The 24,731-nt window shown below is 43.9% G+C and overlaps 1 protein-coding gene across 1 annotated transcript in view; it reads left to right on the forward strand.

Moving 5' to 3' along the window:
* The window catches only part of Rsu1 (Ras suppressor protein 1), a 180,857-nt gene extending 159,334 nt beyond the window's left edge, over positions 1–21,523 (forward strand). The window contains exon 9 of the mRNA XM_076872865.1: positions 21,327–21,523. Coding sequence (XP_076728980.1) covers positions 21,327–21,429 — 103 coding nt within the window. The 3' untranslated portion in view covers positions 21,430–21,523. The remainder of the gene's footprint in view (positions 1–21,326) is intronic.
* Positions 21,524–24,731: the final 3,208 nt, after the last annotated feature.

Consider the following 24,731-nt stretch of genomic DNA (forward strand, 5'->3'; position numbering starts at 1 on the left):
CATGAGCAATTATCTGTTAAGTATATTTTGTATGTCCAGGACCGGGCTATGCAGGCAGAGATTTATAAGATACTGTCTTTGCCTGCAGGGTCTCCACTTAATTGAGGCGTACACACAAACAGAGAGCCAGTATTTCAGACTGTGAGTCAGAGCGTCTTTTGGATACAGTGAGTGACATAAGAGATGGGTGGCATGGGATGGGAGTGAGATTCTCAAACCACACAGTTACCATCTCCCACTTCCCCCAGGGTTGCAGCAGCAAGCCCCAGTGTAAGTAATGACAGGTGTTCCATCTCTGGGGACACTGGGGCACACAAGAGGTCAAGGACCGGACCAGGCAGCAGACTAGAAAGTCAGAGATCAAAGGAGGGATTGAGGATCATGGACAGAAATAGTCAATAGAGCTAGTCCCTAAGGAGGAAGGGTCGGATTTCTAATGGTTGAAGGGTAATGAGCAGCCCACATGGGTGGCAGAAGAGGGATCCTGGTAATGAGACCAGAAAGAGAAGCAGTGGCATCACCCTGTGCTATCCCCACCACTGTTGATCATGTTGATGATACTCAGGTTTCCTCAAACACCACAAGCCACAAGCTTGGCCTTCTGCAGGGACCTAGCCTGAGCTGGGAGGGGACTGGTTAAGAGGGCACTCAGTGCACTCTATATATCTGACACGATCACTCAACTTAATCATTCATGGAACCATGGGCCTAATATGTAGCACTTCTAAACCCCTATCCTGACTCCTGTATTCTAAGGTCTCTTTTGACATTGATGTGTAAAATCCATTGCTTCTAGTTTTCCGAATCCCTAGCAACTGAAGAAGGATTATACGAAAAGTAAGTTGTCCTCCCCACACACCCACCCCACCTTTTTTTTTTTCTATTTTACTTCTCCCTACAGCAGAGAGGGTCAGTGATCTCAGGAATATTTTCAAGCTCAATTTGTAATCGAATGTACAATTCTCTCTTAATTTTATACTAGACACTGGTTTGTTGAGTTGTATCAGTAAATCTGCAGTTAAACCACCTGCCAGGGTGCCCTGGTCTCTTGTGCACTGCAAGAGGCTCAGATCCAGGAACTTGGGACTCTCCGTGCCCCTTCACAAGTGTTCTTGAGCAGAATTTCTTTTAAGTCATTCATAAGGAGCTCTCGGTCAAGGATCCTTAACCTTAAGCCTGGCCGTGGTCATTCAAAAGGGCTTATCTTTTATAGATTTAGACTCATCTCAGGGAGCTGAGTGTGTTGTGCTTCTTCTCTCTGCTGTTGAAGTTTATTATTATTATTTTTTTCACATCTGTTCTCAATGAGTGCTGATTTTGTTCAAGTTGCACCTGTGTTTATGTATGCAGACTCTCTGTAACCCTAGTTTATGGCCTTTTTTCAATAAATCCAGACATTCAAGGTAATCTGTTTCCTAACTAACTGCTTTTGAACTGAGCATTTTCCAGAGTCTTCCAGCTGCTTTAGATGCAGCCCACATCAGTTGCCATCTTTGGAGGGCGGCCCAAAAGCCCTGGTTCTACAATTTCTGCATATCTTTGCAATCACAGTTCCATTAAGAGAAGAAGAACCCATGGAAAGCTTGGGTCTGTGCTTTTCCTTTCACTTTATAGCGTGGAGAATTTACTAACCACACGTCATTATCACCTGAATCAGTTAAATAGCCAATGTAAGTGGGAATCTATACAAAAAAATAAAAAGGAAGTGAGTACCAAAGTGTTCTTTCCCAGGAGAAAGACTTTTTCTTGTCCAAATAACACCTATATTGTTATGTTATTATATTTTTCCTTAAATCAGTTCACATGCCACAAGTTACTTATTTGGGGGAGTGAGGGAGTACCAGAGATTGAACTCAGGGGTACTCGACCACTGAGCCACGTCCCCAACCCTGTTTTTTATTTTATTTAGAGATGGGCTCACTGAGTTGCTTTGCGCTTTGCATTTGCTGAGGCTGGCTTTGAACCTGGGATCCTCCTGCCTCAGCCTCCCGAGCCTCTGGGATTACAGGCGTGTGCCACGGTGCCCAGCCCAAATTTACTTTTAAAGAAACTTTACAGGGGTATTCTAATTGGTAAATTAATCTCACTTGCCATTAACAAAAATACATCCACAGCAATTAAAATTTAGCACTTCCTCTGTACACATACAGCCACCTGACAGGACATCTTTGGGAAATACTGCTGAAGGGAGGTGTCATATTACTGGGACTGAGGCAGGGTGAGGGAAACAGTCATTTGTCCCTAGCTTTAATATTCAGTTAGGGCCTCAGATTTGATTTTATTTCTAAGTTTTGCTTATAACAGGGTTTTTCAACCTCAGTACTGTTGACATTTGGAGCCTTAGTCAGTTTTCCATTGTTAATAACACAATGCCACAGACTGGGAAGTCATAAAGAAAAAAGGTTTATTTTGGCTCACAGTTACGGTACAAATTCAAGGGGTTTTGTATCTAGTGATGGCCTTCTGCTGATAGTCCCGAGGCAATACAGGGCATCAAATGGTGAGAGATGTCCTGATGCTGGCTTTTACAGCAGACCCACTCTCCAAAGAACCCATTAATCCATTAATCACATGAATTGATCCATTCATTCGTTAAGGCAGGGCCCTAATTACCCCTTAAAGATCCTACCTGACTTTTTTTTTTTTTTAATTTGTTCTAAACAGTGATTAAATCTCAGTATGAATTTTGCAGAAGACAAACCATATTCAAACCATAAATTAGGATCATTCTTTGTTGTTGAAGACTCCCTGGCCTCTACCCACTAATGCCAGGTGTGACAACCAAGATCTTGCCACATATACTCTGGCAGGGGACAGAATCTGCTGGTTAAGAACCACTGTGTTATACACAGTACCTGTGTTGCTTTTTATCCTTATTATGATCTTTAATTAATACTTTGTTAAGTATGCATATTTAAAAGATGCTGAAAGTTTCGAGACCACTTTTTAGCATCTTTGTAACCATGTGCCTATTACTCCCCTCCCCTGACCACAAGAAAGTAACTCTGGCCTCTGCTGAGGCCTCCTGGGAGCACCACTGTCCCTCACTGTTAGTTGGTGCTCTCACTGGCAGTTTCCAAAGGAATCTCACTGGCCAACAAGCGACTGGCTCCTCGCTCCCCTCCTCAGGTGTTTCTGGCCTGTAGGCATGCATGACTCCTTTTCAAGAAAACCCCGTGAGAACTTATTTAATGTATTATCTGCCATGTACATTACCAGTGGCCTACATTTTTGTGGGCTACTACTTGCTTTAAAAATTATTCTTTTGTTTTTAATTTCCTCCAGTGTGACGATGCTCTTTTTTTTTTTTTTTCAATAAGTAAGGCTAAAGCTAAGATAAATTAAATAACTTGCCTAGAGCCACAATGCTGAACTAGCCATTCTGTTAAAGAAGAATATTGGAAACAATTTCTCAAAACAAATGATAAAGCTATCAGTACATGATTATTGTTGCTTTTGTTGTTTAAAATACCTTGTATGAAAAATTGACAGAAATACACCAAAAATACTTGTTAGGTTTAAGTAGAATACTTCTGGTGGCTTTCTTTTTAATACCACTTCAGAATTTCTCAATGGATTGTTGTGAATTTCTGCTTCTTTTAAAAATGAAATTTTAAGTGAAAATGAAATAAAATATAGTTAGCATTATTTTCAAGAGTTCCTTCTTTATATTTCTAGCTAGGAAATGTACATATTCTGTGCATGTATGAGTGGCTATGTGTTCATGTGTCCAGGCTCAGTGGTCCTTCAGAATTGCTTTGCTCTATCTTTGGACAGAGCTGATCTGCTACTTCTTGTTCAAGGATACAGGTAGGACACCTGATGGGAGGTAGAGAAGCTGATCTGCTTCCTCCATTGTTAGATTTTGATTTGGTGTGTTTTTCTGTTTCTGGTGCTAGTGCTCAAACCCAGGTCCTTGTACATGCTAGACAAGGGCTCTACCACTGAGCCACATTTCAGCTCCTGTTTTAATACACATCTCTAGAATGAAATTAAGCCTTACCTACCAAGAGAAAGTGCAGGGTACATGGTGCATTCTGGACTGCTTCACTTTTGGTCACAGAAGTTTTTCATGTTGTTGTCACAGAAGAGAAATTGAGAGTGGGCCAGATCACCATCAACTCTTTGCCTAGTGAAGAGTCCTAACAAGGGACCAAGCCAATAAGACTGTGATATGAATGCACAGCACACTCTCTTGGTGATATTGCTGCCAAGTAGATACATGTATGGTTCCAGAATGCCCAGGACATTTCCTAAACCACATGAATATTATCTCTAAAATGCTATTTTTACTTAAACAAATGTCTTTCTACACCTATCCACTTTAAACTTCTTAGTGCTCCATAAGACAACGATGCATTTTGACAGAGTATTTTGATGATTACTGTGAATATTCTGCTCAAGGTGGGGATTATCTTCAGCAAAGTACTTAGTGTTAAGTACCTGCCACTTAATCCTCACCACCTCTCTATTAGGTAGCTGATAGAGTTTGCATTTTATAGATGAGTAAAATGAGGTTCACACAGGTCACCAGTTTCTGCTTCCTTGGTTCTGTCTGCTGATTCTCGTGTTAGTGATTCCTCCTGAACATGGGGTCAGTTTTTGTATGATTTCTTTTTGGTTTCTAGTATACACAGCTGTTCTTGTCAAGAACTAACTCTTTCTTGACTTAATATCTATTTATATTTCCAGATTCTTTTTGTGTGTTAAACCTCATTTGAGATTGAGATGCTGGTTTACTGCTTTCTCAGTGTGATCATCTCCCCAGGTACAAAGAAATTTCACTTCCCTTTTAGGTACTTCTTGTTCCCAGTGTCAAGGTGCATATGGCTCATCTCCACATTATCCCAACAGTCTTCCTTATCCTTACTTTGAACTCATTTTATTTTTCTTGGCCTCTATTCTGTGCTCACTTGCAAGTGCCCCAGAATCCAACTCAGTAATTTTTCCCTGTTACCCCAAATTCTCAGGAAATCTGGCCTGGTGTGAGGTCGTGTCATGTATTTTGACTATGCCACGTGATCTTCACATCCATCACTAGGTAGTTTTCTGCTCTAACCAGAAGCACGGTGTCATGTCTGGGGAAAAAAATAATAATGATGATGATATTTTAAAGAGCTGTAGACATTTTAATAAAAGTTTCTTCTCAGCTTTTCTCTGATGTGTATCAGAAGGAACAGAGAACGTGGCATGCCTGCCGGAAAAACGTCCTGTTCATTGAGCTAGATTTCCCTAAAAAGGAGCATTGCTAGCCAACTCTGCCCTAAAAAGGAACCCAGGGTGGCAAACCCAGATCTATCATACCTGAAAGTGCCATTTTGCCATTTTCTTACCCTTAATATTTCAAATTATCCTCTGTCACTGTGACAAACAGGATGAACACGAATAGTTGATGGAAACCAGCCCATTGTCAGGTGGGGGTGGGCTGAGGCCCCAAGCCCGCTTAGCCTGCTGAAGCCTGCTAGTGTTTCTGGCCAAAGGACCAGCGCTGAGCGTGACTTCATATGGTCCCCATACCTTTGTTCTGGTCAACGACCACTAAGCCCAGGTGGTGACGTGGTCTCTCAGGGGACTCACAGCCCACTTATAAACAGTTCCAAGAGCACAAAGCACAGAGGCATATGGAAATTCCACTCTCATGCTTAATATACAATATGCAAAATGAATTTTTCATATTGGCTTTTTTAAAAAAAGGGAAGAGTTCCAGCGTTTCCTCACTGGTGTGCCTTTTGGAGTTAGTGTCCTTTAAAGCAGCCAGAGGGGGAATGACTGTAATGTAAGCAGAGTGGTGTTTGCAAGTAAGAGCTGGAGGAGAGGCAGCGATGATTTTGGAAACATTATTCTGGTGTCGAATTGAACAAAGAGTTATTACTGCAGGAAAAAAAATCCCAGAAACACATTGTTAATACTCTCTCAGATTTGGGCCTGGAGAACCATACTGTGAATGGAGTAGAAGATAAATAGAGAAAAAATGGCAAATGAAGGGGACACATAACCAGGGGAAAGGGACAGGGGAAAGTTGCCTGCTGGCCTCAGCAGAAGAGAACACATAACCAGTGTCTGATGCATTTCCTTAAGAACCAGTGTGTTTGCAAATTGCTCCCTTGCATCTTAGCAGAATCTAATCTGAGTAACGAAGAGCTGACTAGGAACATAGTTGGACGAATTCCCTCAGTACTCCTGAAATATAACAGAGCAAGGAACAGTATAATGAAAAATAACAGAGAGAGTAGCTAGGGGCTTAACTTATGATCAGTGTTCATTACAACAAATGACACTTTCACTGCGGAGTTACCATAAAGATTATTGACTCTTACGTAATGTGGTTCCCATCTGAATAGATCTGAGAACAGTTCAGCCTGTGAATGGGAGAGCTGGAGCCAGAGCCAGGACCAAAGATGTACTCAGTTTTTCAGTTAGTACTGGTGAGCTGCCCATTCAGAACCCTGGACAGAGCAGAAGAAAGTGAACCTTCTTCCAGGAAGAATCTCCACCATTACTTGGGCCTTCACTAGCATGGTTATGTGTTGGGTTTGATGCAGACCAGACTCAGAAAGTAACTAAACTTGTTGGTCGTTTTGTCTCCAAGGACCCCCCTTATGTTCTCTGCCATTTGCTATTTTCCTCAATCATACATAATACAACATTTTTAAAAATATCTCTTTGGAAAGAAACTGTGTTTTGTGTAAAACTTTGGGCAGACAACCATAAGGCATTTTGCAATCCTGTAGCTTCGCCCAAGTTTAGAATGCACAGCCTGTTTTGGGCAGTATCCAATTGCCTTGGTTTAACCTGTTAGGTGCCTGTTAAACACTGTTTATGTTGTTTCATCCTCACAACAACCATATAAGATGTGTACTGTTATCACAATCCTATCTTACAAATGACAAAGAACTCTAAGGTAACTTGTCCAAGATTCCCAGCTGCCAAGAATTTTAGATGCATTTCAAAATAATTTCTAACAGTCTTCTGTGTGTTAACTTCTACACAGGTGCTCGACATAAAGGAAAATTCTCATATTTCTTGTCTCTTCCCCTCTCTCCTTCTCTCCAAGTGAACTGGGTAGTAAGTCTGCCCAGAGCCTCAACTTTAAGCCAGTATTCACAATCACACGAGCCTTGCTTCTTGTTCTTTCTGTATTTTAAAAGTCAGCTCAAAGTGTCTCACTTAGAGTGGGTTCCCTGTCAGTCTTAGCCAGAGGTAAAGATGGCAGCCCTCAGTGATTTGGGACACACGAGCCAAGAAAAGGAACACCAAGAGTCCAGTGCCTGAGAAATGCCTTGTAGTAGAGAAAGAAAACAAGTGGTATTTGGGAACAGGTCAACAGTAGCCAAAATAACAATGAAGACCACATAGAAAATTGAGCTTTGGATCTTGCCTTCGTTAAGGTTCGAACTCCTGAGTTTTATGGGAAAAAAATACCTCAACCAAGATTGAGATTTTAAGACTGCCACGAGCCCTGGTGTAAACAGTGGATCCCATGCCCCTGCACTCTCTGCTAGGCACCTTGTTCCCTCCTTTGGAAAAGCCTGATTGTAATTCTCCTTCTGCAGTCACCTGCGCTCTGCTCAGCTGATCTTCCTCAGCCCCTCCTCCTGTCAGATCCCCTGGGGGCTGCTGTCCCAGGTCATGGTCAAGATCTGTTGATGTGGGAAGGCCTTTCCCTTTGGGATCCTCCAGCCCCGATGCCGTCAGATCAGGCTGGGGAGGAGCTCCCCAGATCCCCTGCTCCTCTGGCAACCCCACCTCGCACTTTTACTTCCACCTCTCTTCCACCATCTGCATTTAGAATGTTCTAACACCTTTCAGGGGTGTTTTGTGGGTGAGATTCTTCAATGAAACACGAGATTCTTGGATGAAGGGAGCTGTTGTGACAAGACTTAGCTCTTCCTTCCCCACCCACAGCCACAGTTTGCCTACTGGGGGCATCCAACCAGGAAAGCTGAGCCCAGAGAGGTGGATCCTCACCCCATGCAGCCCAGCATTCCCACCACCACCACCGGGTTGGTTGTTGGTGCCTGGATTCCTCTCACAGATCTTACAATTCCATCCAGCCTCAACTACAGACGTTGTAGCTGTTAACTGTTTTGCCCTTGCAGTTAATTTCTCTGAGACTCTCAAAACATCTGATTTAGCCAAGCGCTTGTTATCCCAGACACTAGGGAGGCTGAGACAGGAGGATGGTGAGTTCAAAGCCAGCCTCAGCAAAAGCGAGGCACTAAGCAACTCAGTGAGACTTTGTCTATTGAGTTTTAAAAAAAATAGGGCTGGGGATGTGTCTCAGTGGTTGAGTGCCCCCAAGTTCAATCCCTGATACCTGCCCCCCCACAAAAAAAATTGATGTAGAAAACCAGGAGGAAGTAGATGACAAATATGAAACCTGCCTAGTATATCCAGGCTAAATTTTTTAGACTTTTTTTTTCCTCCAAGGTTTTCTAGACTTTAAACCCACTATTCCTTTGGGGGATATTTTTTTTCCATCAAGCTCAAAATATGAAAGTAAAAACTGAAAGGAAGGAGGAATCCAAAGACTTTTCTCCTATGGAACTGTCAGGGATGGCTTCTCCATTATTAACTTGTCCCCAAATACTGCTGTTTCTTTCTGCACACCCATTGGTCCCCTTGCCCACCAAAACCTGTGCTCCTTCTCTCCTGCTGCCCTCTTTCCATCACTGGCCAGCAATCCAAAGATTGGGATCTTGAGTGTAAGAAAAGCACAATGCCATGTTTCAGGGAAAGCGTGGGCCACTCACAAAGAGCATGGCTGGGGGAGGGTGCTCAGCTTTGTCAGGGAAATGGCCAAAGGCGCCAGGTGCCTGCCACTGCTTTTTCCTGAGCTCCACCTGCAGAAAGCCTTGTGGATAAGAGAGTGGTGGGGAGCTGGATGCTTTCTGCTATGGATCCTTAAGGCTGTTTTGTTTTGTTTTGTTTTGATCTTTGCTGTGTTTCTAAGTGGAAAGTGATTCACGTCACCTAAAGTCCTTGGACAGTGGCAGAAGGGAAAAACACTATAGTGTCGTCTGAAATCTAAGGCATCACGCCACATTCTACCAAAGCAGAGAAGGGACCTCAGGGACACCAGCCCTGTAAAGTTTCATTTAATGTGATGTGGCTAAGGGTTAAGTGAGTTCATATAGCTGAAGTGCTCCACGGGATTCAGAGGTGACATGTATAAGTTCCATTCAGATGCCCAACGCTGACCATGCGGAAACCCTGGCCAGAGCCCTCTGTCTCAGTAGGTTGTGGGCACAGTCCAGTGGAGTGCACCATCAAGCGCCATATCCATGTCCACTAAGGGACGTGTGGCAGCACTCACCCTAGATGGTTAGCACCCCAGCGTAAATGCAAAGACCCCATTTTCCGTTTGGGGAAACAGATCGCTCAGTTAGTGGGCTCATGCCAAAACCTGTGAGTCCCAATTCAGTGTTCTCAACTCTGCTTCTGTTGAATTGGTGTGTGTCACTTGCTAAGGTCAAGTCGGGAAGTCACCTGGATGGAGAAAAACGGAAAGGGAGGGACACCACCCAGAGCAGAGTCCATGCTGTTAGCCACAAAGAGAAGGAGGAGGAGCAAAGGAATGCCATCCGCTTGGACCACCGTGCTTCTCTTTTCAGTACTAGTATTCCAGTTGTGTGACACCAATCTGTATTGTAGTAGCATTTACATCAGAGCCTCAGGACAAATGTGGACCCCTGTGGCTTCAATCATATAGTATTGCTCGAGGCTTAAATGAGATAATATAAAGAAAATGCTGTAGATGCTTCCTGTGTACAACGCTCATGTCTAGCGAACACTACACAAGTTTATCTGTTAGGACTGTTAGCTCCATGACTTTAATAGTCAGGAATATCCCTGAGCTGTTTGTTCTTGAAGGTATTGGGTGTGCCAAAAAAGACTCTGATAAAAATCTTTTCTTTTTATTTTTTATTTTTTTGGATGGTACTGGGAATTAAACCCAGGAGTGCTTTACCACGGAGTCCTTGTTTTGTTTTTCTTTATCTTTATTCTCCCCCCCTACACACACACACACCTTAAGACAAGGTCTCACTAAGTTACTTAGGGCCTTGTTAAATTACTGAGGCTGGCCTTGAACTTGCAACCCTCCCACCTCAGCCTCCTGAGTCACTTGGATTGCAGGCATATATCACTAAGCCTGGCTCATTCTCGTTTTTTATTTGTTTGTTCAAAGGAAAGCCGAAAGAAGACTGCTTTAAAAATGTTCGTTTAAGTTCTCATTCATAGACAACTACTATCTTAAATTAGCTTTTATTAACATTAGATATGATTAAGATTCAGTAAAAGGCCATTGTACCGTAAAGGAATTCAGTGTAAACCCCTGGTCCCAGTACTGGGAAAGAGAATCTCCACCCAGGGACAAAGCCTGGACTCCGAACGGCCTCACGGTGCAGAGTGGTGGTGTGTTGAATGCTGTCCCCATTTTGCCGTTTACCTTTCAGTCTTAAACCCTGTGGCACTCTGAGGAAAGCACATGAGAGACTGGTATAGGATGCAGAATTCCATGTCAGAAGGCAGCACCCCAAAGGCCAGGCCACTTGCCATGGCCTGCACAGGACACGTCCTTTCAGTAGACAGCTCTCAATGGGAAGCTGATGGATACACCCTGATGGATATTTTGGGTGACTTGTTCTGTTTCTGAGGACATCAGGAAAAGTTCCTTGGCTAAGAGATTCATTCAGTCCTTTGGTCAGTCCCTATTTATTGGGTGACTGTTGTATGTCAGGCACTGGAACAGGAGAAACAAAAATGATTTAGACACAGTCCTTGTTCCAGAGGTACTTCTGATACAGCTGGGAATCATTCAGTTGCTGCAAGAAGGCACACTTTCATCCATTCAGTCAGCAAACACGACAGTGAGCCCATATCATGTCAGGCACCGAGGACATCCAACAAGACATACAAGGCTCTTGCTATCTAGGAACTAATCTTCTATTAGGGGAAGCAAGGAACAACAGTAATCAAACAAAATAACCATTGTGATGTGAAGTGGGAAGGAAATCAATGCTTGTCGGAGATAGTGTGGGCAGAGAAGAGCTCACTGCAGAATTCACCTTTGAAGAAGACCAGAGTGATGATTAGGACTCAGCCTTCCTCTGATGGAGAGGGTGTGGCCTGATGGTTTCATACTAAGACTAATCCAGTGATATAGTAGACTTTGGCCATGTCATGATAGAAGGTTCCAGATGGTGTCATGGGGTCTAGTCTCTCTCTCCATCTTTCAGTTCTTCCTAAGTCTATGCTGATTTCTCTTCTGGGCAGACTTTCTTCACACCATGCCAAGTGGGGTGCCAGCAGATCTAGGCTCTTGTCATTCCTAGTTCAGGTAAAACAGGAAAGAACGGCCTCTGAGCTAAGCTCCTGGGGCTGTCTCTGTCCTTGGCCCTCATGGGCCACATGCTTAGGTCTGAACCAGTTGCAAAGGCTATGGCTGAGCCACGAGTCCAGTGACAGCAGTCCCAGAGCAGCATACCCAGGCTCTGGAGTCAAAGTGCTGTATCTTGTGGAAGGTATGTAAGGTGTCTGTGCCTGTCTCCTCACCTTGAAGAGGGGATGGGAATGCACCCTAGCTCCAGAAGAGCATTCCAGGCATCAGGAAAGAGCAAAGGCCAACTTCAGAAGTGGGTGCAGTCCTGGGTTGGGGAGCAGGGAGGAAAGTGTGGAAGAGGGTGGAAGAGCTGGCCAGAGGCTGGGCCACACCAGTGTGGGGCAGTATTTGCAGGGTACAAGTGGTACCCTGCTTGGAGTCTCTACTTCCTTGTGGAGATGTCCTCTTGCCAGGGCATGCACAGAACTCAGAGCCTGCCTTTCTCTGCAGGGTGCACGTGTGTCCACTGCCTGCCTTTGGCCCTCTGTTTCGGTCGCCCACTGATGCTCTTCTGATGGATGTGTTCTCTGTCTGGCTTTGTCAGTACCCTTGGTTTGGTTACATCAGGCCTGCTGGCCTGGGAGTGATGCTGCTGTTATTTTGGGTGACTTGTTCTGTTTCTGCTTTGATGCACTTTGTGTTGATTTTATCATTGAACACAGAGAGGGCAATCTTATGTCCCCTAGCTTCAGGTTTTCCATGTGCCTGTCTCCTGCCCTGATTGTAGTGACCTCTTCGGCCAATCCTGACTTTGCAGGACATGACATTTAAAGTGGGTTATAAAATATGGACAAAATATCACCTTAATTTGTGATAATATAGTGTTCACATCCAGCTGAGCCTGTTAAGAGGTCTATTAGAAAATTCACTGTTTAGCTTTTGAGAGCTTATTCAAGTTAATGGACTTTCATAGTAGGGATTTTTAAGAATAACTTTTGAAAGGGGTAAATTGCCCACATAAAAATAATTCCTTGTTTTCCCTTCCTCAAACTCATGCCTAGTCTGGTGTTTCTCTGCGTATATTCCAAGCATACAGACATTTACAGTTGGGTGTCTCTTTTTAATCTTTACAGACACCACGCACTAAAGGCATTCTTTCTTTTCATTAAAAAAAAAAAAAAAAAAAATCACTCTTCAGTGCAGCGTGAAGTCTACTAGGGAGGCAGCTTGTTTGGGAAACCTCCCCGTGCCCTTGGACTTGTTTCCTTTTGCCTTTGAGTTTATTCTGGAAATTGCAACATTTAGCACTTTGCAGTTTAATTTAAAAGGATTACCTATTTTCTTAAATGCTTAAGCAGGGAAGTAAGTTGCAGTTATTGATTTTTCCCTGCATGTATTCTGTGGAAGCTGTATTTGGTCCTTCCCCAGGGAACACACCTCCTGAACTGCATGCTTACTGTGACAGCTTGGGCCTCTGATACATAACCAAAGACCTTGCCTAATATCCTTGCAACTGCTCAGGGAATTTTTATTAAGTAAAAGCATCATTAGAGTAGACAGGATGATAAAGTTTAATGAGCATCTTTTGTGCATGATATTGTTAGTTTTGCTCTGCCAGAATCCTCATTTCTCCCCTCCAGTGGGGCAGATAGCAAGTGTGCAATATATGGGGTGTTTCTAAATCTGCCTTATATTTTATATTGTGTTTTTATAGAGCTTGATATCTGTGTTCAGCCAACCACACATTCCTTTTGGCTATTTATGTAGATGCTGCTTGCACATGTATGTTTGTACTTTCTCTTTACCCTGTGTGTTGGGGACAGGGAACAGTGAGCATTATAATTGAGAAGATTGTGACACCCCCACTGCCACTAGTAAATTGCATGGAACCATCTTTCAGAGGTCTGATCTTACCCCACCCTCACCACCACCACCACCACTCCCCCCCCCCCAAAAAAAAAAAAAAAATATATATATATATATATATATATATATATATTGCCTTTTGAATTAATGAGACTTCTCATAGGAATAGGGTAACTGTTACTTTTTTATTCTTTAAGACTCAGCAATTTATGTGCTAAGGTTCTGTCACCAGCCCTTCATAGCTGCTAGATAGCATAAATAAAGATATTGCAAATGCTTATTAATAATCTAAGCTTCACACTTTGTCCACAGATTTATTTGTGGAGATTTTAAATTTAGCCTCCCACCATAAGATTACAGATTATAAGCAAATTTATTTCTCTCCATTATTTTTGCTAGCCATCTACTTAAATTTGAAAGCTGGTTCTTTTCTCGGTCTGCCTGAGGACTTTCCATGGAAACACCCATAACAACAGTAGGGAGGCATATGACATGAGCAAATGACTTCAGAACAGCATATTGTACCTCTCATATACCTGGCATTCTGAAATACAATATTTACATCACACACAATGTGTTTCGAACCGTGCCTTCAGTACACGGAACACAAAAGAAGTGAGGCCTGCAATCCCCACTCTGGAGAAGACGGTGGCTGGGAAATCCAGAAAGATGCATGATAAGACAGTTTGAACTTTAGAGTAATTGCCTGGGTTTGACCCAGTCCTGAAGTCGCCAGGTGTCAGTGTCCTCCCTGACTGAGCTGTTATGATTATCAGTGATTTTTGATAATGTTTTGAAATTCTGAGCCCAGGGCAGGAATCACTTTATGTATCCTCAAGAACCTAATGGTGAGATCCTGATAAATCCCTTTGTACTTCCTGAAGGCAGAATTAGAGATGGGGGATAGAGGAATTTGGGAAAAGCCTCAAGTCCTTCAAATATTAATGAGATATGAATTGTAGAAAAGGACCCAAGCAAGCTTTCCAGACAGTGATGACACAGATCAGCCAAAACACAGAACAAAATAAAACCAGAGACCTCAGGGAATGTTGACTAGCAGGAAACACTCATCCCAGGCCTCAGATCTAGCACTTTTTTATTTTTTTAAACCCCCTAATGAGCCCATGCCGGTCTTGTTGCCTGTGTACCTGCATGGGAGACAGTGTGCATATGTCCTCATTTTCCTGTTAAGATAGAGATTCTAGAAAGACTTAGGACTTAAGGCTACTCAGCTAATAGGTGGTGGAACTGACTGGATCCATCTTTCCTATGCTCCTGCTGCCGCCTCAAGTCCAGCCAAACATGACTCTTGTTTGTTTGTGCACAGGGAGAGCTGAAGGGGCATGGGCCATGGTGCTTTGGTGCCCGGTGACTGGTACCATGCTGAATATCCAATTCAGGGGGCAGTGGGTGCACATGGGTACACCTGGGAGAGGTTGTTCTGTCAGCTGCATAGAGGACACATTGGAGGAGGCCAGGTATCTCATTCATAGCATCAGGGAGACCAAGAAGGGAACCATTGTCATCACCTAAGGGCCATGTGACAAGAGCCTTTATTAGGATAGAAGAAAAAATGAATAAAGTCAGAAGATGATAGAAATCAGGATCAACTTAAGTACCATAAAGTGGCTAATTAACCCACTGAGTTATGAACCTTTTGAAAAACTGATGAAAACTACATCTTCAGCTTTGCCTGGAGTTTCACACAGTTCCATGGTCCCAGGCTGAGAATTTTCACTGCAGAGGAAATTCTGTCAAATTCAAATAATGTGGCAACCGGTGAAAGAGGTCTATTTCAAGGTGGCATCAACATTTGATCCCAAAGGTCTAGAGATGCAGAGGGTCAGGCCTGTGGATTTGGAAGTGGGGGACTCTCATCTGCTTTGCTGAGTTTGATATCGAGTCTGAAATGGGCTGAAGAGGATGGTGACTCAGGGGATTGCTGCCTGGAGATAATCACTGGAGTTATAAAATGAAATGGTCTTTCTGGGAAGAGGATACAAAGAGATAAAAGCAGAGACATAAGGTCTGAAGAGGTCTCCAGATAGATAATAAGAACCAGGACAGGTCGTTGTAGCCAACACAGGAAATTGTCAAGAAGGAATGGGAAGGTCTGGGGGGTCTTCGTTGCTGCAGTGGTCAAGGCATGTGGTGGTTAGCAGGAGACCCTCACATCCAACTGGAGTAACAAAGCTCATGCATTTTTCTAAAACTGAAGGTGCCTCTATTAAACAAAACTCACGTGTCAATAATGGAAAGTCATGCACCTTGTACTGCTTAATAAATATATTTGTTGCAAAATTGATTCCCTTTATCATAGTCTGAAACTTTGTGCTGTGCAATTTTTTATATCACCAGGCAGTAGTGGTCAGTTGCATGGGACTTAAAGTGGCCGGTCTTCAGGTTACTGTAATAACACCTCTAAAGCGACCAGCCTGTGACCCAGGCAGTCTGCAGAAATCATTTCCTAATGGTTCTCCAGCAGCAGTTCTTCAGTTGGCGGCTCTGAACAGGGCCCACTCCCATTTTCGCCCTTGTCCTTCACAGTCAAAAATGGAGAGCCCTTGTGAGCTGAGCAGGGATGGTTTGCTCATCTCCCCAGCTGAAAGCTTCTGCCGGGCATCTCACCTTTGAAATTGTCTCTGGCGACAGAAGCCTGTTCATCAGACTCCTAAGAGTAATGGATCCTTTTCTGTCACTTCAAAGTGCTCCTTGTTAGTTTTTTCCTCTCCCAATCATCTCCCAATTATCCTCTACAAACCTCACATTTCAGGGCAGAGAAGATTTTGTCTGAGCAGAAGGGTCACTCCACTTTCTGGGTTGATCATGTTGCCCACCAGGGGCTGCAGCTTCATGAGCAAGCTTGAGCCAGACTCCCTGTCAACACTCCAGAAGTGACACAGCCAGCGGCAGTGCCCACTGGAGCCCTTCCAAGGAGGGACCCACTCCATAAGCACATGGTCAAATGCAGGTCTCAGGCCACACTCTGTGGCAACAGTGAAGTGGGAGGAACTGTTCAGGTCACTGAGTCAGAGAACTTCGTAAGAGGTTAAGGGCAGTAACTGCTTTTCGGAACATCCATTATGTTAAGCCCACGGGGACAAGACTGTTTCCATGTCTCATTTCATCTGTTCCCAAGCTCCCTGACGTAGCTGAGGGATTTCATCTTCATTTTACAGAGGAGGACATCAGACGGTGACATTCCCAAGTTCAGATGTTCTTCAGGACCAAGCAGGGTACTAGATAAAGGGATGAGTGTGACACTGGGACAGTTCTCCAAGAATCCCCAGGGCCAGGCACTGTGGACTCCTACTTGGCAGGATAGGTGTCACCCAAGCAGAGCAGATGGAGGAGGAAATCCTCTCTGGGACGTGCCAGGGACTGAGTTGTGGTTAGGGTTTACTTAGGGACAGAAAGTGGGGACAAGCAAACTAGAGAGGCTACACCTGCCAAGGCTCAAAGGTGCAGTGTGCATCAGGACAGGAGGACATTCTAGGATCAGGAAGACAAAACCCATCCGGAAGGTTGTGAGCTGTCTTAATCATGTTTTTATTGTCTGTATTTTGTGAGGCTTTTACATCCAAGAGAGACCTCCCCTCAGGGCCAGCTAGTTCCTAGAGTAGCAAACAAGTTGTCTATGAGCACCTTTCATTTGCAGAACCCATATCCCCAGCTACCTTCACCCAGCTCACACTCCGGCTGGAATTCCCCCTGCCCTGAGTCACTCCGGGCCAGGTACTGGATGACAGAAGACCACTCTGATAACCTGCAGTCTACCAAAAGTATTTGAACTAATTCTCAACTGGCCCAAACTTGCCTGATGGGCTGGCCTTGGACTCTGAGTCATCCTCTCTCCTTTGCTTCTTTGCCTTCTCACTCATTTGCTGCTTCCCCATGTAGCTTGTGTGACATGGCAGGCACCCTCTTCTCTGGAGCTCCAAGTCGTGGTAGCACACACCTGTAATCCCAGAGGCTCAGGAGGCTGAGGCAGGAGGATCTCAAGGTCAAAGCCAGCCTCAGCAATTTAGCAAGAACTTAAGCAACTGAGTGAGACCCTGTCTCTAAATAAAATATGCAAACGTCTGGGAAGGTGGCTCAGCAGTGGTTAAGTGCCCCTGGGTTCGATCCCTGGTAGAAAAAAGAAAAGAAAAGAAAAGAAAAAAAAAAAACTAGACCTCTCCATGTCACTCATTCAGCTCCATAAATTAAATCCAGGTGCAATCAGAGTGTGGGCCTGCAGCGTTACCTTCAGACAATGGGGGCAGGGACCCTTCTTTCTACCTGTGGTAAAGAGGGGACAGTTGGCCTGTTTTCACTTCTTCTTATAGGCATGGCACCCCACTTTTTCTTAGGGGGAAACCTTGCCCTTCCTAAAACTTGGTTCTTTGATTTTTTTTTCTCCTCAGTGAGCTGCTTTTCTTTTCCTGATGAAATGAAGCAGATTCCTCACCAATCCACTGCCTGGCAGGGCCACCAAGGTTCATTTACCATGTCAGTTCCCTGTTGCTACTGTAACAAATTACTATGAACTTATGTGCTTACTGGCTGAAAAAAAAAATGTAGTTGTGGATATCAGAAGCCTGGAATCCATGTTGTTGTAGCCATACATCCTTCCTGAGGCTTAAGGGAAGAATGCGGTTCCTTGCTTTTCCAGGTCACCTGTGCTTCTTGGCTCATAGCCCTGTCCTCTCTCTTCAGAGCCAGCAGTGTGTCCTCTCTAAATCTAACTAGCCCTCCCCCCTCTTTCTTTTTGAGGATATCTTTTGATGGCATTGGGCCCACCACATGATCCAGGACCGACATTCCCAAGTGTCAGGGAAGAGGAGGTGGCCATCTCTGGAGGCCATAGATCTGGGTACCACACTTACCTACCAAACTTACATACCAAACCCTTTGCTAAAATCGAGGCCTTGTGTCTCCTAACTGGTTAGAGCCAGAATGGAGCCTCTGGAGCCAGAGGTGCCTGTTGTCAAGCCCCGCACCAGCCCCATCTCCACGTGGGAAAGCTGCCTGGGAAAGGCCGACTCATCTGCCCACACAGCCTGAGGAGTTGAAAGACCGCTCAGCAGACAGCAGCTCCATCCAGCCCCGGGATGACTCATCAAGGAAGTGGGGCGATGCATTTAACTCAGCCTTAGTTGCTTGATTCAAAGGGGATTAAAACCTTTCTTCTAGATGTGTTGGGGGATTTAATGTTGATAGAAAATACTATGTTATTTTTTTCATAGGAAATAGCCCTAAAGAAATGAGGCAGTCACCTAATTATCTTCATTTAATCACTCTCTATGTAACCAACCCTACATCAGTCCTGTATTTCAAAAGCATTCACTGGTCACTTCCAACTGACTCACCACGGTGTCGGGTGATTGAGCCACCACAGCTGCCCCCTGAGAAAAATAACATCCTTACTTGACAGAGGAGGAAACTTGAGGTGACAAAGGGGAGGGGAAAGGCGCTGATCATTTGCTCAGAACCAACAGCTTGTGAGCGTCAAAACTCAGATTTGAACCTGTGAGGCTGCGGTCTCCTGCCTGGCCCTTTGTAGTGACTTGCTAGGTAGCCCCAGAAGTCCAGGCACACACAGTGGGATCTGAATAGAAAAGCCAGGAACTGAAATGTCATTGAACATGCCAGTTCCCTCCTTCAAAGGAGCAGAGCCACTGATAGTTATCCAGCAACTTGTGCACTCCTTTTTGAAATGGCTTCCTTGGGTCCCTACTCCCAGGGCCAGCTAAGCACCTCCTGCCCCTAGGGGCCCTCCTTGCCCACTGTGGCTCTTACGTCTCTCAGGGCATGACACAGAGCAGGCCCCTGGCAGATCTCCCTCGTGTGACCTCATATTGTTGCTGATACTACTCTCCTACCACCACAAGTGTTTCTGGGTTTCCATGTGCATGCGCTCAGATCTTATGTGTCTGTAGATCTTTATAATTCTTAAGGTTCCATGTTGTCTGAGTAAGCACATGTCTATTTCTTTTTCCTTTGTGGGATACGGGGTTGGGAAACAGGAAAGAGATATGAGCCTGTAGAAAGCTGTGTAGCTGAAGATACCGAGTCCATAGGCGCCTGTGTGAACCCACAGAACAGCTCAGACCTTTGCTTGTGCCGGTGGGAGGACTTCAAGACCAGAGACCTCCAGGGGTTGTCACGCAGCAGGAGTAAGCTCCAAGCATGCAGATAGTAGCATCCTAGGAGAAGAAGGACAAGGACTATTCAAGGGAGAAGTATGTTCCGGAGTGTGTCAACTAAGATGGCAACTATAATGCATGGCTCTGGTTGGGCTCAGGTTCTCTTCTACCTGTTTGATGGGCCTGGGAGAGATTCTAGGAAGGAGAGGCACAGGTTGGGCCTTCCCAGATAGTGCAGATGTCCTTCCCCTCTCAGGATCCCTAACTTCATTGCACCTGCGGAATCCCTTTGCCTGTAGGTTCACATATTCGCCAGTTTCAAGGACGAGGACATAGCACTGGGAATTGGGGACAGCATCGGAAGTAAGGTTGAACTTTCTAATAACTCTTCTCCATCTAAACCAGAGGTTCTTTACCTGGGAGTCATAGCCCCAAGGTGTTCATGGCTTGGTCTCCCGGGGATCTGTCACTGTGTATTAAATGTGGTGGAGGGCTGCATCTGTAGTTCTAAAGATGTGCTTTCCTAGACAGCAGGTTCTCTTGGGAAGGAAGTGGCCCCCGCAGCTGCAGAGCAGATACTGCCAGGCTGGGCAGGATGGGCCTGCTCTCTCCAGAACATTAGCACAAAGCTCTCTAAGCTCCTAATTGCGATAGAGCTTGAAAGCCCATTTGGAGGTTCCTGTGTTACCTGTCTAGCCATTTGGTACCTTCTTGACACAGGAGATGCCCTCCCCCGCTCCTGGCTGGGTGCGCCCCCTCTGGCTCACAGGCCCCCTGATGCCAACTCCCAACTGTACACTGTGAGAGCAGAGACCTCTCTGCATCACCACTGTTGTTGAAACCAACGAAGAGTTTTTTTTCTTTTTTGTTTTTTTGTCGTTCTGGGATCAAGCCAGGGCCTCACCCATGCCAGGCAAGCACTCTGCCCCTGAGCCACATCCCCAGCACTTTTAAGGAGACACACTTGGAAGACTCTGAAAAAGACAGAATCCAGCAGGGCTTGCCAACCATGGTGACCCTCCTTTCCCCATCCACACAGTCAGCTGGAAAATTCATGTGTCCATCTCCCCTTATCCTGTCAGCCATATGCCAAGGTCATCAAAAGCACCAGTACATGCTAACAGTGCTATGCATCCAGAATGGGTGAGATTCCTTGAGTGGGCACTAGAACCAGTGTCACCTGTGCCAGCACTCCTCTGTAGGTCCAAGGCAGGGGCAGTGGCAGCCATGTCACCCCCCCCACCTCTGGAGGAACTGAGAGGGCTAAGGGCCTGGAGGGCTTTCTGGGAGACACAGGGATATCAATAAGGAGAGCTGAAGTTGAGCTGTGTTTATTTTAAGGTGGCTTTTAATTTAGTTTAATCAGAATTACTCATAAATTATAGATTAATTACTATCTGCTGCTCAGTGAAATCCTCTCAGCCACAGAGCCTGCGCCGCTCCGCAGTGAATGCCATCCACTGTCATCATAGGGCACTTTGTCAACATTTAATCAGCAGTACTTATTAATGTGGCATTGATGTGTGGTAGCCATCCCCTCACTATCAATCACGCGGGAGCAGCCAGAGTAGTCGTGGACCACCATTGCTCTTAGTCACATTAGCCAGCCCCTGGGCTTTTAGGCCAAGCCTGATGCTCACTTTTCATGAAGCAGACACTCTGTCTCTTCAGTTCTACCTGACTTTCGTCATTGTCGACTTAAGCACTTGCAGCCCTTGGAACTGGCTGAGCATCACCTGCTCTCACAGTCCAGGAGCCCTGCAAAATCACAGGAGGCTTGTCCATGGTTGGACGTCACAGCATGGGCTGCATGGGCTCAGGCTCACGTGGGTCCGACAGTTGTGAATCCTTCAATAGAGTATTGTGTATGGCCCAGAAAAAGCAGGTGATCTTTTGGTTTCCTTTGGCTTCCTGGATGTTTCTGGAGATTAATCTATTTTGAAAGCTCGACCGGTAGAAATTGACATTGGTGAACTATGTCTCACGGTTTCCTCCCTTTCTCTTTCCAGCCTCTACGGCAGACACATGCAGGCAAACCCAGAACCCCCGAAGAAGAATAATGACAAATCAAAAAAGATCAGCCGGAAACCCCTGGCAGCCAAGAACAAATGAGGAGTCGGCACAAGCTGGGCTCCTGGCCTCTTCTCTAACTCTTCGGTCTCTCTTGCTCTTTCTCACAAATAACTACAATGCACGTGTGGCTTTTTAAAAAAATAAAATAAAAAACAACTTTTCACTCTCTGTTTCGAGGGCTCACCACCTTACCTTTTACGTTCTTTTGGTAGGTGGTAGATTTTTGTAAGGTCTTAAACCAATTTCCATTTATTTCCTTAAAATCACCAAAGGCAGGAAGCAAAGCTTTAATTCAACTGCAAATTCCATAGTAGGCACAGATTCAAGGTCCTTGAATAGACATCTTGGGGTGGCTTATTATTAAGAGAATAATTAAAATCATGTGACCATTTAAATGTCACGGTTAACACTTCTCACTTTCCATTTAATTCACCTAACTCTTTATTTTGTCTCATTCAAAGTCTTCCTTCACCACCAAGCTATTACATTCATTTAACTTACAAATGATTTTCATAAAATCTTGAATTTGTAATATCACTTGTTGTTTCTCGACTAGAATAAAGAACAATTTGATCTTAGGGTGTACACATTTTTTGTTTACCTTTTCTCCCCCTGAACTGTCTTATCCCGATTGATTGGTCATAGATGATCCACTGAACTTTCCATGAAAGAAAAGCAAAATGAAATCAGAGTTTCTTCTCCTATCAGTTTGTCAGTTTTTTTTTTTTTCTTTTTTTCTTTGAAGACTGTTGCTAAATTAGGCAGGAGCAGAAAAACAAATCTCTAGGAGTTTCTGCCAAAGGATTTTGGAAAGCAGCATTCTTTGGGTGACTGGTAGACAAGAGCTGTGAAAAGGAGAGAAGAAAAAAACTCAAGTGTGTTTTTCATGGCTGCAGAAAATCTGCTCATATCAAAGCATTCTTCTCGGAGACTCTGATGCCAAAGAAGTTGTATAAATGTGCACAATCTACACCACACCCAGTGTGGAAACTGGAGTGGCAGAGTCATTAAACAACCAATTGTTTAACATCTGTCATAGGCAGGCTTTCCTTCTTCTCCACAGGATGTGGTAGGTATAGAAAATCAATCCAGGCAGGAGTCTTGTGCTCTCAAAAGGGCCCCCAACTCCTGAATGCCTCTCCACAATAGGTGGCTAATGAATTGTGGGAGAAGGACTCACCCTTCTCAGCTACTCACCTCCTGTCATCCCCTTGAATTCCCAGGAGCAAGACCACTAGGACTTGTAAAAAGCCAGAATAAAAGCAAAACAAAAAGTCCTGAATTCCTCCAATAGGCACTTTCCATTTCAAGGGACTTAGCAATTCATCTTCTTGCTTCTGGATAACTTCCGGATAGAACTTTTGCTGTGGGAAAGGAAATCCACAGGTGCCATCACCTGCCTGGGAGCAGAGTTGATGTAATTTTTATAGGTGCCATGTGTGCCTCAGCCAAAATATTTTAAATGGATTTTATAGTTTATGAAATTGCAGAAGGAAGAACAATGTCTGTACTGTTGTTGGTTGAAACAACCTGGCTGAAAATTGAATTGGCAACAAAGTATTAGTAAAAACGTAATATTTACGGCTTGTAAGTAATTTTATTTTTCAAAAGATGAATGCTCTAGATAGAAATATGGGCAATACATGTAAGTTCACAGGGAAGAAATATCACAAGAAACATAAAGGAAAATAAAACAAGCAGAGCTTCACTAGTAATTAAAAAATACAAATCAAAGAAAAACAAGCAACGTGCAACAATAAGAAATGTGCAAATATTCTTTAAGTCGGTATGCTAGATAAACATTCTTATACACGGCTATGGAGAGTATAGATTTATCTCCAGCACAGTGGTAGTAGCTTGATGACAAGTAGAAAAACCTTAAGACTGTGTACTTGGACCCAGAATTCTTATTTCTAAGAATTTATCCTGAGGAGACTGTCAGATTCACTTGAAGAGCTGTGTTTGAGAATTGTCCTTATAGCATTGTATGTACAATAAAAGTGGCGGGGGGAGGCAGATGCCCACCAATTTAAGGATGATTTAATCAATGAAGCAAATCCATGATAGATTTCCATGCAGACAGAAAAATTGTTGAATAATATCTAGGGGCAAAGGGAGATAATTATGTCCTCTGGTTAAGTAGAAAAAAAGATTTTAAAAACTAACTACATAAGGATAGCCCCAGCTGTGTAAAAAGAAAATTGTGTATTTAAAATATGTGCACATAAAAATATTAAATGGAAACAGAACACAGTTTTAAGGCTGACCAATTATCTGTACATGGTGGACTAAGACTTTATTTTCTTTTTTATGCATATCCTGTGCTTTAAATTTTCTGTAATGAGCATGTGCACTTTTGTAATCTGAAACATTAAATACATATTTTTTCAAAACGAAGTTGGTATATTATGGTATCTTATGTTATTCAGAAAATAAGACAAGATATTTTAATTCAAAGCGTAATATAAAATGTCAAGTTGGCTCTTTTCTTTTGTTACTGAAATGTGTTCCTACATCTTTTATACTCTTTTTTTGGTTACTTGATATCTGGATTAACAAAAAATGCACACTTTAAAAATGGTCTTTTAATAAAGATAATCTGCCCTTCTAAGTATAAGAGTGATATCAGATGTTCTGGCCATGAGTGTCATAATCATTAAAGTTACCTGTGTTAGCTATCCATCACTCGGGCAGAAGACCTGAGATAATCAACTTAAAAGGAAGAAAGTTTTACTTTGGCTCAGAGTTTTAGATATTTCAGTCTATCATAAGTTAGTCTCTTGCTTTGGGGCCTATGGGAGCTCCATACATTGTGCTAAGATCATGTACCAGACAGAGGACAACTGTTCACCCCAGGGCAGCCAGGAAACAGACGGAAGGTGTCAGGGTCCTGTATCCCCCTTCAAGGACATGCCTTCAGTGACCTAAGTTTTTCCCACTGTGCCCCACCTCCTGAAGGTTCCAACAACTTCCAAAAGCACCACAGTCGAGTAACCAAGCTTTTAACCCATGGACCTTTGGGGACATTCCAGGACTAAAGTACAACAGTACCCTCTATTCCAGTGCTCAGAGTCTGTGTGGAACCTGGGGATATGTTTTATCCCTTGACTAAAGCATCTTTCTCAGGGGTTCATTTTATGTAAAGCCCTGGTCTTGCCCATAGGGCTGGATATCTCACTAAAGATGGTGCGCAAAACACTTTTGTGCACATAATCACATTGGGTTTTCACAAGAACCCATGATATAGATAGGACAGGTTATTTGACAATAAATTTTATAATGTTTCTTAGATCTAGAAGAAAGGTGTTTATTTTCTAGAAGTTATGTGTTCTGTTTTTCAT

The sequence above is a fragment of the Callospermophilus lateralis genome, chromosome 13 (genome assembly GCF_048772815.1).
Source record: "Callospermophilus lateralis isolate mCalLat2 chromosome 13, mCalLat2.hap1, whole genome shotgun sequence".
Lineage (NCBI taxonomy): Eukaryota > Metazoa > Chordata > Mammalia > Rodentia > Sciuridae > Callospermophilus > Callospermophilus lateralis.